This window comes from Ascaphus truei, chromosome 4 (genome assembly GCF_040206685.1).
Source record: "Ascaphus truei isolate aAscTru1 chromosome 4, aAscTru1.hap1, whole genome shotgun sequence".
Taxonomy (NCBI): domain Eukaryota; kingdom Metazoa; phylum Chordata; class Amphibia; order Anura; family Ascaphidae; genus Ascaphus; species Ascaphus truei.
The window spans coordinates 115,324,494-115,339,214 of record NC_134486.1 but is presented as its reverse complement, the minus strand read 5'-3'; the positions used below and the strand labels follow the sequence as shown (position 1 = coordinate 115,339,214).

Genomic DNA, 14,721 nt, shown 5'->3' with positions numbered 1-14,721 from the left:
CTCTTTGGGGCAGGGATTTCCTTTCGTATTGTCTGATTTTGCTGCACTTATTGTATTATTATAATTCCCTGTACTGTATTCTTTGTGAAGCGCTGAGTACACTTTTGGCGCTATATAAATAAAGACATACAATACAATACAAATAATTAATTTCAAATGTATTAACTAATTTTTTCTAACATTCTTCCCCCCCCACACCCCCACTCCCCCAAAAGCCTAAGCATAATTTATAAAGCATCCTCTACATTCAAGTCTGGATAAAAAAAAATTTGTTCTATTCTTTTACACATAAAAAAAAGTTTAAAAAAAGCCAAATATATAAATCCAAAAATGACACTAAATTTACTGAAATTTACTGAAGGGCACAATCACTACATGCTCAAGTGAATGCGGATATACACAAAAAATTCTGCACCATTTAATAAATGTACCCATGGTAGGGTAACTGCACCACAAAAAAAGAGAATAGTACAAATCATAGTGGTTGGAAGAAAATATTTAAGAGCACGTCTGAAACATGTTACCAAAGCTTGTTCAAGTTTCTACATTACAGGCATACCCCGCATTAACGTACGCAATGGGACCGGAGCATGTATGTAAAGTGAAAATGTACTTAAAGTGAAGCACTACCTTTTCCCACTTATCGATGCATGTACTGTACAGCAATCGTCCTATACATGTATAACTAATGTAAATAACGCATTTGTAACAGGCTCTATAGTCTTCCCGCTTGTGCACAGCTTCGGTACAGGTAGGGAGCCGGTATTGCTGTTCAGGACGTGCTGACAGGCACATGCGTGAGCTGCCGTTTGCCTATTGGGCGATATGTACTTACTCGCGAGTGTACTTAAAGTGAGTGTACTTAAAGCGGGGTATGCCTGTACACAGTTATCCAGATTCTGGAGCTGACATGCAATCATGTAGCAAGAAATACAAAATATACTTTAACTTTATACCAGAGAGACGCAACTAGATTTTGTGGGCCACCCTGCACATTTTTCTTTTAAAGTGCCACCCAAATAGACAATGCTAAAAAAAAAGCATTTGACCGGCATAACTGGCATGTCCTTAACGAGACACTGAGGCTACAATTATACCAGATGCCGCTAAGCTGCAACGTCACCCTCACGCTGCCGCCGAGCAGCATCTTGATCAAGGAGACAGGAGAGGAGAAAAGGAGGCATGGTGGAGGTGTGGCCGTGAGCGGTTCGCCCTATTTGGTGGAACCGCTCACGTGACATGGCCATCTCTTGCAGGAAACAATTTTGAAAATCTCTTCAGGAGTCTGCCGCCCTGTAGCGCGCACGTCGCTACAGGTATGTGTATGTAGCCCTTTTTCTAGACCCTCCCAAAGGAACTACTGGTCACTGTACAACACCTGCGGCTCCAGGAGATCTGAGCCTCTGCTAGCTGGGAGCCTGGGGTAACACTCATACACTTACTTAGCGCAGCGCCTCCACTTACCCAGGATCCCCGTGATGTGAGATTCCCCATGGCAAGAAACATACAACACCATATGATTGTAACTGATTTTACTAATAATAATGCACGGTAGCAATAACACAACATGTACACTTACTGCTGCGGCACAGTTTATTCGAGCATTTGCCCGTTCTGTGCCGCAGCAGTAGCCTGGCGCGCGCCCGAGTGTGACGGGCGCGCGCCGAAGCAGCGGAAGAGCGCCCTCCGATCGGGGCGCTCTCCCTACCGCTGCCGGGTCCGCCGGGTCCCCCGGAACCCCCTGCCGCTGTCCCGCGATCGCGGGACACCAGGGCTCCCTCGGGGAGCCCTGGACGCGCGTGCAGGGGGCGCAGGCTCCCGAAGACGCGTGACCGCGCGTCTATGACGCGCGGCACGCCGAGGGGCGGCCACTAGCAAGCCGGGAAATCTCCCGGCTTGCGGATCTGGCCGCACTGCGATAAAGTGTGTCGCCAGTGTATACTCTAACGGTATAACCTTAACGTGTAACCTTAGTGGCTTGGCCACTCTCATCAGGAGCAACGTCTCCGTCCCCTCACCGCGTGCCCCACACACCGTGTCCATGTATAGTATTTTGGTATAGGCTCAGTTCTTTAACCACTCGCTCAGTGTTCCTAAAGAGTTTAGCCTAAGGCGGGATCAGCGCCTGTTGACCGGTGTTGGTGCACTTGATGTTATAGTACCTTCCGGTCACGGCGGTGACCGGTACCTCTTCGCAAAGGGTCAGATGAATTAGCGGTTTGCCTCCTGGGTCTCAATGTCCAGCCGTCTGGTCCCAGACGACTCGCCAGCAAGCATGCTCCGCACGCTCGTCCCTTTGTCTCTAGCTGTCTACACAGTAAGGGTGATGCTCGCTACCACTATGGCCGTCCCTGCAGCACCGCAACCTGTGGTGACTTCAGGGAACACTCCTAGGGGCCTACGGGGTAGCCTGTCCTATGCAGGTGGGTCACTGACCCCCTGCACCCACACTACCTCTCTCTTCACCTCCCGGATCCCATCTGACTACTCAACCTAAACCTGCAGCAAACACACTGCACTCACACAGTACCTGCAACAACCGCACTGCACTCAACTGGTACCTGCAGCAACCGCACTGCACACACACTGAACCTGCAGCAACCCACTGCACTCACTCGGTACCTGCAGCAACCGCACTGCACTCAACCGGTACCTGCAGCTACACTGCACTGCACACACACACTGTGCCTACTTGTCAGCGCTCACAGCACTACCAGCCGTGACACTGACAAGACTGCACACTCACACCTAAGGGCAGAGTCCCTAACCTAGGGGCCGTCCCTCAGTACCTAGCCCCTACCCTGGTGGGGATTGGGGCCTGCCTGGGATCTGGGGAACCTTACCTGGTGTAGGAGCCACTTGCTCCCTACACCCTTCCTGCTCCCAGCTTCAACTGCCAAACGTGGTCCCCGCAACATTGTAGCCTTCCTCCACAGGAGAAGCTGCAAAACCCTATTTGCTGGCTGGCTGCACGTGATGTGGGTGAAAGGGCAATCCCCAGAGGCTGCTGGGAATTGTAGTCCACTCAGGACCTCTTTAGCATTGGTACAGCGTGCGCTACCCTTACTGCGCCTGTGCGACCAACGCGCACACTCGCGCAACCTGTCATGGCGGCCCCCGCTAGCCTGGTGTGCCGCAGAGCCTCGGAGCGCTACATGGGGGGTCTCTGGGGCTGAAAAGAGACCGGGGTTACATTCTCCCCCTCGCAGAATCCCAACGACCTCGCTTGGGTAGCAAACATACAACAGAGGGTTATATAATGAAAAATGCATTGCAAACGATACACCACACCCAACATGCATTGGCTCACCGGTACCCGACATACTCGCGTGGATACCCGAGGCCAGCTGAGTCTCAGAGTGGAGTGCCCCTAACTGATTGGGTGAGGGTATCCCACCTTGACTCCTGTGAGTCTTTTGGAGCTCAAGATCAGGTGTTACAGTCTCTACCGCCAAACCATCGCCTCCCCCTCGCAGAAAAAATAGTATGGGGTCCTGGGTATTGACCCTTGCCGGATCCTCCGGTTTCGTCTCGCGGGAGACAGGGAGGTTCAGTCTCTTGCCTCGGTCCACCACATGGCGAACGAGGCGCTCCATCGTGCGCATGGAAGAGGCAACAACTACCAGAGTGGTCACAGCACAGTCTTTGTCCGCTCCAGCAATCCCTTTAACGGTGACATCTTCTGTGGACAGCACAATGTCTTCGTGCAGGCCCGTGTCTTGAGAAGACAAACCTTGGAGATTACTCGCGCATGGATAAGCGTCGCTCCTGGCCGCTGTACCGGATACCTTGATGAGGTCAAATCCGCTCCCTGGTCTACAGAGATCTTCTGGGGGAAGACACCTCCACGAGGACGCGATGACGAGGTGAGCCCATCGCCCGGGTGACCCTACCTTTGGAGCCACCAGGCTCCACGATCACCGGGGAGCTCACACCCGACACCCCTGGGGCAGTCAACTCGCCCCTGTCGTCATTGGCAGGTACTGATCCCAAGCCTGGGACCGCTGGTACCATCGTAGAAGGCCGGACTGGCCACAGTAGGGCACACGGGCCCACATCAGAGCAAGCACCAGCATCTGGATACACTTCATCTAGGGCACACGGACCCACAGCAGGCTCTGCATCCGCCGAAATAGTTGGCTCAGTGACTTGGCACGAGTGGTCCGCCGGCAGGCGCATCACCACGAGTTGTTGGTCGGTTGAATCACCAAAAGAGGATGGAGGTATAGACACCTTACCCTGTGATTCCGGAATCGGCGGTTCTGGGCTCTGTGGTTCCTGCTCGGGAACCGTGTCTGGAACCGACATCTGGGGTTCCAACATCTGTGACTCTGCCTTGGCGGCTCCGGCTCTTGACCTGAGTCTAGAATGTCCATTTGGGCACATGGGCCCTACACAACCTCCATAGCTGAGGTAGGTGGACTAGCAGCGGCGCTGACCACCGGGGTAGAGACATCAGGCGCCTCTTTTGCCATGGTTTCCGCCAGCAGAGGTTCCTGCTCTACAATTAGGATGTCCCCTTTGAGAGGGTCTGGAACCGTGTCTGCAACATTGGTTTGGACACACGGGTCCCCTGAGGCCTCTGGAATAAGGACAGACTGATTACCAGCATAACTCACTTTAGAAGAGAGGTCAGGCTCCTCCTCTTCTTTCTCTAGCGGTTCTGTAGGCTGCAGCAGCTTGGGACACAGGAACCGTGCCCCACTGCAGGCACACTGGGGTCCCCAGGTCAATTCACAACCTGGGAAATCACATTTAGAACAATGACCTTGGAGACACTTCTTCCCTTCCACTTGTGTCACGAACACCCCACGCGGTAGCTGATAGGCATCAAAGTCCTCACTACCAGGTATATTCAAATCCCTTTGTAAGCATGGACACAAAATAACGGTTACGTTCATCCCTCTTGTTCGCCAGGCTCTATACAACTGAGGGTGTGATTTACTGCAGCCGTCACCTATCTTATGATGAACAGACATGGCTGATCGCTGTTCACTGTGCTCACTCACAGTGTGGGGGCGGGGCTCTGGGTTTCCCGCCAGTCCTGGATAACTGTTTGCAACATTTTTCCGCGCGGGCGGGCAGTCAGCACGTGTTCTCTCCCGCCTTGAGAGCACACACATGGTGAAACAAAAATAGCACAATTTAGAAAAAAATTACTTGGCACCCCAGGTCTGATCTCTCAGCAGCGCCTCCAAATGTAGCCCTTTTTCTGGACCCTCCCAAAGGAACTACTGGTCACTGTACAACACCTGCGGCTCCAGGAGATCTGAGCCTCCGCTAGCTGGGAGCCTGGGGTAATACTCATACACTTACTTAGCGCAGCGCCTCCGCTTACCCAGGATCCCCATGATGTGAAATTCCCCATGGCAAGAAACATACAACACCATATGATTGTAACTGGTTTTACTAATAATAATGCACGGTAGCAATAACACAACATGTACACTTATACTCTAACGGTATAACCTTAACGTGTAACCTTAGTGGCTCGGCCACTCTCATCAGGAGCAACGTCTCCGTCCCCTCACTGCATGCCCCACACACCGTGTCCATGTATAGTATTTTGGTATAGGCTCAGTTCTTTAACCACTCGCTCAGTGTTCCTAAAGAGTTTAGCCTAAGGCGGGATCAGCGCCTGTTGACCGGTGTTGGTGCACTTGATGTTATAGTACCTTCCGGTCACGGCGGTGACCGGTAGCTCTTCGCAAAGGCTCAGATGAATTAGCGGTCTGCCTGTCTCAATGTCCAGCCGTCTGGTCCCGGACGACTCGCCAGCAAGCCTGCTCCGCACGCTCGTCCCTTTGTCCCTAGCTGTCTACACAGTAAGGGTGATGCTCGCTACCACTATGGCCGTCCCTGCAGCACCGCAACCTGTGGTGACTTCAGGGAACACGCCTAGGGGCCTACGGGGTAGCCTGTCCTATGCAGGTGGGTCACTGACCCCCTGCACCCACACTACCTCTCTCTTCACCTCCCGGATCCCCTCTGACTACTCAATCTAAACCTGCAGCAACCCACTGCACTCACTCGGTACCTGCAGCAACCGCACTGCACTCAACCGGTACCTGCAGCTACACTGCACTGCACACACACACTGTGCCTACTTGTCAGCGCTCACAGCACTACCAGCCGTGACACTGACAAGACTGCACACTCACACCTAAGGGCAGAGTCCCTAACCTAGGGGCCGTCCCTCAGTAAATACCCCCTACCCTGGTGGGGATTGGGGCCTGCCTGGGATCTGGGGAACCTTACCTGGTGTAGGAGCCACTTGCTCCCTACACCCTTCCTTCCCCTTCCTGCTCCCAGCTTCAACTGCCAAACGTGGTCCCCGCAACATTGTAGCCTTCCTCCACAGGAGAAGCTGCAAAACCCTATTTGCTGGCTGGCTGCACGTGATGTGGGTGAAAGGGCAATCCCCAGAGGCTGCTGGGAATTGTAGTCCACTCAGGACCTCTTTAGCATTGGTACCGCGTGCGCTACCCTTACTGCGCCTGTGCGACCAACGCGCACACTCGCGCAACCTGTCATGGCGGCCACCGCTAGCCTGGTGTGCCGTAGAGCCTCGGAGCGCTACATGGGGGGTCTCTGGGGCTGAAAAGAGACCGGTGTTACATGTACATTACTTTTTTTTTGTATCTTGTTGTTGAGCCGTGCTGCGTCGCGCCACGCGAAGCCGCCGGCGTTTTTAGGTATAATCACGGCTTAAGAGCATACAGATGTAGCGCTACTTACTTTCTCCATGAGCCCAACTTGGAGCGGATGGTACGAAAACTAAGTGTGGCTGCCTCGCAGCTCTCACAGCCAAGAGAACAGTGATTTTCACTGAAGGATTAATGCAGCGGGGTCCCTGCTTCTGAATGGGACTCCTGCTGCGTTATTCCTACCGGGCTGCAACCAGTGTGTAAGAGCTGAGCAAAGAGATCAGAGAGGAGCAGTCCCTTGCTGTGTCTCCCAAGCAGCTCTTACAGCTGATTTCATTATTTTTATTATAATTTGTAGTACGCAGTATTAAAGCAGGGGGTTCCCGGAGCTGAACTGCATTCATTTTAGGTCCGGGGACCCCCTGTGTCCCGGGGTTCATACGTCTGTAGGGGATGCCAGTATCTCCTGCAAGATAAATCGCCTGCGTCACAGCACAGGTGACCAGGACATTTAAACAGCCCCAAGTACCGACCCCCTACAGAGGTCTGTATCTCGTGAAGCAGGGGCTCCCGGACCTGAAGGGAAATGAATGTGGGTCAGCTCCGGAGACCCCCTGCTTCAATACTACATACTAGAAATACAAATAAAAGCAAAGTTTCATTATCTTGGTGCCTAACAGATAAGGTAATGAAGGGGTTAACTCCTCCTGCTACCCACCCTCCCCCGAGAGGTCAAGTCACTCACCACCCTCTAGACTAATGCCGAATATCTCTATTATCCAAATGTGGCTAATAGTGTTTTTGGGCATTAATCAAAATAAAATACACATACCACATTTACCAAAAAAATAAAATACATTTGAAACATAAAACCATAGATTGTCACTGTGGATAACTAGACTCTCTCAATGGAGAGCCTAGAAGCTGTATTTACATTGGCAATCAATATTAAGCTGCAATAAAAAAAAAATACATTAACAATTAAAATATATGAATAATTACTTTTCATTACCTAGTGGTAACCACTCTCCCAGAGCCAAATCTGGCTAGTAGTGCTTTTGTCCATTGAGAAGCATAAAAAATACAAAAATAACTGTAACAAAATACACATTACAATAAAATCAAACACAAGCCATTGAATCCATTGATTGTCACAGTGGTTACCTATGCCCTCAATGGGGGAACAGATACCCACATTAGCAATCAATGAACACCTTATGGTAAATAAAAGTAGCACTTACCCCTACCAGGATGAAGGCCGTCCTCTTTCTCATTGGCACAAACACCCAATAAAGGGCCGATGCCCAACCATTAAAATACCATCTACTGGCCAGTAACCCCTTAATTACCTTAGCGGATAGTAACTGCAAAGGTAATGAAGGGGATAACATGGGATAACCCCTTCCCACCCCCCCACCCCCCCAAGATTACCCTTCCGGGAGGCCTAACCATCCTCCCCAGGGTGAGAAAAAATTAAAAACTCTGGCGCATAAACTGATGTTTGAGAACAGTATATAAAATTATATTGAGACCAAGATCAAAACCAGAACATTCGAATAAAAAAAAAAGAGCAATTTATTAAAATAAACATAATACAATACATGTATAAGGTACCTGAACATTAGTGCAATTTTTTGACCATATAGTACTGGCCAAAACACCTTCTAAACATAGGATCCAGATTATTCCAGGGAGGACATGATTTTTTGAAAGTACAGAATATGTTTCTTTATAATCCTGTCTGGTTTTCACAGTTTCAGTCCTAAACTTGAATATGAGGTCTATTAAATCACAGACTTGGTTCCATTTTAGGTATTATGAATTTCCAATTTCATATGAAAATTGTCGTGTTATTATTTAGAAAAAAAAACACAATGTCCCTGAAGTGTTTCCACAATGGAATTAACCTTTTGTGGTCATTTGGGATTATTGTTGGTATTCCTTACAGGTACCGGTAGATCTATCTATACACTTGTCTAAAGAATTCCTCAAGATGGCTACCCCATCAGTATGTTGCATATGTAGCACCTTCAAGATGGGTGTTAGCAGAAGTTGATATAGGTGTATCTGATTTACTGTGCTGCTCAGTATGAGCACTGCTCTCTTAGTAGTGCTCTCCCCAGGGCAACTATCCCCATGACTTACCCCCTCCACCCATATGCTTCCCTCTACCTTAGTGGGAGAGAAGCATATGGTACCCGATTGGTTGTGCTTCCCTCCTTTTAAGGTGGCAGGAAAGTTTAACCCCTTCATTACCTTAGCGGTTACTCACTAAGGTAATGAAGCATTGCGTTTATTTACATTTTTAGTACGCAGTATTGTAGCAAGGGTGTCTCTGAAACAGAACCGCTTTAATTTCAGGTCTGGGGAACCCTGCTTCCTGGTCACATGGGCTGTGACGCGGGAGATTTAAATTTGCAGGAGATACTGGCACTCCCTACTTAGGTCTGAACCTTGGGAAGCAGGGGGTCCAGGACATGAAATGAATGTCATTGAGCTCGGTACCTCCTGCTTCAATACTAAAAATAATAAAAATACAAATAGTGATATCTGCTGTAAGAGCTGCTCGGGGAGACACAGAGAGCCTGCTTCTCTCATCTCATTGTGCAGCTCTTAAACTGGTTACGGCCTGGTAGGATTAACGCAGCGGGAGTCCCCTTCAGAAGTAGGGACCCCCCGCTGCATTTATCTCTTCAAGTCAGCAAGCATTACTGGCCTTGTGGTCACAGGGGAACTGTGACCGGGCCGCAGTCGGGCTCCATTCAACAGCACTTTTCCTCGCACCCACAACGAAAATAAATAGCGCTACATTTGTATGGGTTGAGGGTCTCATTTTCCAGGGACGCCGGACATTCTATCATTTACCTATAGCCTGTAACGTTGCTGGCTGCAAGACAGGATACGAACCTGCTGGGCAGAGGTAGGGAGTAGTACACCGACCTTGGCCTGGGATCTAGGCCTGGGATGCAGGTGTAGTCAAGTCCAATTCCTGGGTTGAGGCAGGCGATAGGCAGTGGTGGTCAGGTTCAGGCAGAGGTCAAGCACAAGCAGGTAATCACAGAGGCAAAGACAGAGCTCAAGCAGAACAAGGTACAGAGTACTGGACTTCTTTGCACAAGTAATGTTGGGTAGCAACTGCCTGCTATTTAAAGGCCAGCGGCAGCTGCTGGCAATAAGAAGAGTGAGGCTTACTTCCTGTCAGGGGGCAATGGCAGGATTTGCCAGGAAGTAAGATGGTAATGATTGCTTCTGTGAGGACGATGTAACTTCATGGCCGCAGCCATCTTAGGTATCAAACAGATCCCTTATACAGCCTCCTTGAAATGGCCAGTGGGACAGAGGGAAGCGATTACTATCTCTAACGGTTCAAGACAGGGCTACTCACTATCATCCTTATTATTTTCACTAACAATTGAAACCTTTGCCTGCAACATAAGACCAAATGTTAATATAATGGGGATAGAAGTTGGAGATGCTTTATTCAAAATATCACTGTTTGCAGACAATATTATATTGACAATATTAAATCCATTAACATCTCTCAAGTACCTAGGTATCAACATCACTAAGACATATCAGTCCCTATATACATACACACATACATACATTTACCCAAAATTGATAGCTCAAATTACAAAAAGATATGCTGGCCTGGAATACATTTAAGATATCATGGATAGGACGCATCACGTCATTAAAAATGAATATCCTCCCGCACCCATTATATTTTCAGATACCACCGATAATGGTCCAACAAGGGGTCTTGAAGGACCTATGACAACTCCACAGTTTCGACAGGCCACTTACATATATGACTAGGTGGGAAAAAGACCTACAAATAGAAATTATAGCAGACAAGTGGCACGACATATGGGAAAATGCATCCTTATCGTCAATCTGCACACTAACTAAAGATAATATATATTAAAATATTTATGGTTGACATATAACACCCAAGAGATTGAGTAAAATCTTCCCGGGGCACACAGACAGGTGCTGAAGGGAATGTGGTGGAATAGGGGGTCGTTCATATATAGTGGACATTCCTAAAATAATTAGATTCTGGAAGGGAATCCAGGTCCTAATAGAGGACACGGTTCGGTGGAAAGTACCTCTAGATTTGCCAATTCTCACAAGAATAAAGGGGTAAAAGAGGGGGGAATTCCCTGCTCAGCTAAGTAGATTTACTAACTAGAGAGGTGCTATCAGGGACAAAACATATACATTGGTAACGGAGAGAAAGAATCCCTAAGTGATGCACACTACTCTACTAATTCCATTGTTTTTTTTTTTTTTTCACGCAGCGGCTTTTGAGCACCTTGTGTCTGCTAAATTGTGATATACAGTATGAACCTGTGTTGGTGTGTGTTACCCCCTTATTCTTTGGTAACGGAAAGAAAGAATCCCTAAGTGATGCACACTACTCTACTAATTCAAAACAATAAATTTTTATTAAGAATACACGTAAATACATATAAATTCATTTAAAACCTAAAGAATGCGCAATTAGGAGCCTATTGTTGAAGGCTTCTCTATTGTCCGAATAGCATGGGTATATTCAGCATAGAATACCTAATACACTAGGTGAGCCTTGCGACAGGCTACAGTATATAGGGTTATACCAAGCGTTAGCATGGTATGTATAATACTTCAGAGATAAACCCATTCAGGGCTATAAACACACCTCAGTGACTACCAGATATAATTTTGTAGAATTAGTATATATATTCTGGGCCAGCAAAGGTCAGCCTGAAAATTAATCACTATGTGACTCTGAGATGTTCTGTCAGATTCCCATTCTATTAGTGGCCTAGGCTTGAATGGTATATGTCAGCGGTGCGCAAACTGGGGGGCACGCAAAAGATTATTTAGGGGGGGGCGCAGGCAGCGTGCGGAGAAACCTGGGGGTGGGCAGAGCTGTGCACGGGCGGTCTAAAGCTCAGTGCTGAGGCAGCTTCAAGTTCTCTGCTGTCTTGCAGAGGGGGCGGGGCCTTGCTGCGGGGCCTTCCCTGCACACAGACAAGCCCTCCTCTTCCTGTCTGTTACCCACCCGTTTTCAGCAGCATATGGGGGGACCTGAGCAGGCTAAGTCACCCACCAGGTGTGTGTGTGTGTGGGGGGGGGGTTGTGTGTGTGGGGGGTTGTGTGTGTGTGTGGGGGGAGGGTTGTGTGTGGTTGTGTGTGTGGTGGTGGTGGTGTGTGTGTGTGTGTGTGTGTGTGTGTGTGTGTGTGTGTGTGTGTGTGTGTGTGTGTGTGTGTGTGTGTGTGTGTGTGTGTGTTGATGTATGTGTGGTGATGTGTGGGTGTGTGGTGGTGGCTCTAAGTCTCCGATAATCTGGCAACAGCCATATATTTCATTGGTTACCAGAGGTGTTTAAAGATACACTGCATGAAGGGATTGCCTGACATGCGCATGGAGCATTATTCTCACAAATCTGGGTATAACTGAAATTGATACAAGTTACACTTAATCAGTTTGCATCAGAGTGCTTTGAGTGAAACAATACGCAGACAGTTCAGTTTGTTTCAAGTTCTGTGGTTAGTGTGTGGTTATGGCATCAATTGAGTGTCTTACTTATAACAAGAGGAATATAATCACACGTAACATTAAGAACTGACTGCTATACATAACAGGCCCCCCTCCCCCCTTTTAATTTGTCTCTAGCTCTCCACTTTTTCATGATGTTCTTTCAGGACCTTTATGCCCTAGTAGATAAGCAGTATTTTACTGTATGATATTAGGGACCATGATAGTCAGACCCATTTGATGGCACTAGAGATCCATGGCATATACCATTCAAGCCTAGGCCACTAATAGAATGGGAATCTGACAGAACATCTCAGAGTCACATTCTGATTAATTTTCAGGCTGACCTTTGCTGACCCAGAATATATATACTAATTCTACAAAATTATATCTGGTAGTCACTGAGGTGTGTTTATAGCCCTGAATGGGTTTATCTCTGAAGTATTATACATACCGTGCTAACGCTTGGTATAACCCTATATACTGTAGCCCATGCATGTCAAACTCCAGTCCTCGAGGGCCGCAAACAGGCCAGGTTTTCAGGATATCTCTACTTCAGCACAGCTGGCTCAATTAGTGGCTCAGTATGACTGAGCCACTAATTGAGCCAGCTGTGCTGAGGAAGGGATATCCTGAAAACCTGGCTTGTTTGCGGCCCTCGAGGACTGGAGTTTGACATGCTTGCTGTAGCCTGTCGCAAAACTCACCTAGTGTATTAGGTATTCGATGGTGAATATACCCATGCTATTCGGACAATAGAGAAGCCTTCAACAATAGGCTCCTAATTGCGCATTCTGTAGGTTTTAAATGAATTTATATGTGTTTACGTGTATTCTTAATAAAAATGTATTGTTTTGAATTAGTAGAGTAGTGTGCATCACTTAGGGATTCTTTCTCTCTGTTACCAAAGAATAAGGGGGTAACACACACCAACACAGGTTCATACTGTATATCACAATTTAGCAGACACAAGGTGCTCAAAAGCCGCCTCGTGAAAAAACAAAAAAAACAATGGCTCCTAGGAGACAAGCGATCAGCAGAATTAATTACAAAATGCTGATGGAAAGGCTGGCTTCCTTTCTCAAACACACCACGAAAACTACTACAAGATTTGTGGCCCATGGATCCACAGATAAACATTTTATGTCTGACAACAAGAGTTGAAAAGAGATCAAATGTAACAAAGTTTTGTATGGACTGTAAAGTTGTATCTAAATGTGAGTTGCAAGTGAAGCATCAAAACTGCATTCCCGTTCCTATACCACTCCCCTCCATTTCCTCTAACACCACCCTCTTAAAAAAAAAAAAAAATTGTACTGTAGTTGGAAAAAAATGCTAAATAAATCTAAAGTTTCCACTGGTACCTAGGTGTCTGCAGCCTTTCGACCTCCAAACTGACACCCCCTTCACATACTTCCTGGCTCTCTCACCCCCCCTCTATTTCTCTTGCCCTGCTCAAGCCCCCTCTCATGCACTCCCTCCATGTATTTCAGACTCCCCTCAATCCTCATGTCTCACTCTCCCCCCCCCATCACTCTTCCTCCATCTCACTCCCCCTACACACAAATTGTCTCGATCAACTCAATCTCCCTGCTCCGGTCCCGAATGCGAGCGACAGCCACGCGGGCGAAAGGTTGGGTAAACCTTGGGTCAGGTAAACATGCAGGAGGAGGATCAATTGGCTGTCGAGTGATAGCCCTGCCCCCACATCAAGCAGAGATGCCGCATTAGCCGACGCTGAAGTTGGGCCCGATCTCTGGCTGTGCCAGGCCAAAGTACCAGCGCCTGGATGACAGGGCCCCCACACACTCTCGGGGGCCCCCGCATTCTGAGATTCAGCAGCATGGTAGTTACATCACTGCTATATACTTTGTATTTATTCAGTATTGTGTTTTACAAGCTAGACTTACTAAAGAGTACCCTCACTTAAATGCTCAATCACTGCTATAGTGAAATTGTTGCTAAAGTGAAATCCGATATGCAGAAAAGTGCTTACACCATTTAGTAAATGTACCCATAATAGCGTAACTGCACAAAAAAAGAGAAGTACAATCACAACAGACAGCATAAGACCATAAGAAGAACTATACATGGAAAAGTGAAAATATTAAACTTAATACGTAATAACTTTCACAATAACTGTTCAATAAGAAGTGCATTTCACCAAGTAATGACGGTCTGGGTACTAACAGGAATATACCTATACAATCCAAACTATTTCAAGTAAGTGTACATCATACTTACAACGCAGTTTTCTTCTGACTCGATTTCTTCCCACGCAAGCTTTGCTGCTATGCCTTTTGCAATCTGTTTATTCTGGCCAGTGCCTTCCTTAAATGTCCTATTACCAATTATACATCTGAATGTAAATCTACAAGACAAAAAGAATTAAAATAACGTGTTACTCCTACTGTAGTAGTATACAGGTAGGGAAGGGGGGGGGGGGTGGTAACCTCTGCTTAGCTGATTGTCGTAAATAATAAGTAGGTAAGAAATGGTGCTGTGCTGAGAAATATATTGATAATACACCTAAGAAAAAGAACTCAG

General features: G+C 47.7%; 1 protein-coding gene across 2 annotated transcripts in view; it reads right to left on the bottom strand.

Moving 5' to 3' along the window:
• Positions 1–14,721, bottom strand: part of LOC142493052 (interferon-induced, double-stranded RNA-activated protein kinase-like) — a 144,900-nt gene that overhangs the window by 108,926 nt on the left and 21,253 nt on the right. For both annotated transcript variants that reach the window (XM_075596491.1, XM_075596490.1), the window contains exon 7: positions 14,419–14,545. In XM_075596491.1, the coding sequence (XP_075452606.1) occupies positions 14,419–14,545 (127 nt within the window). The remainder of the gene's footprint in view (positions 1–14,418; positions 14,546–14,721) is intronic.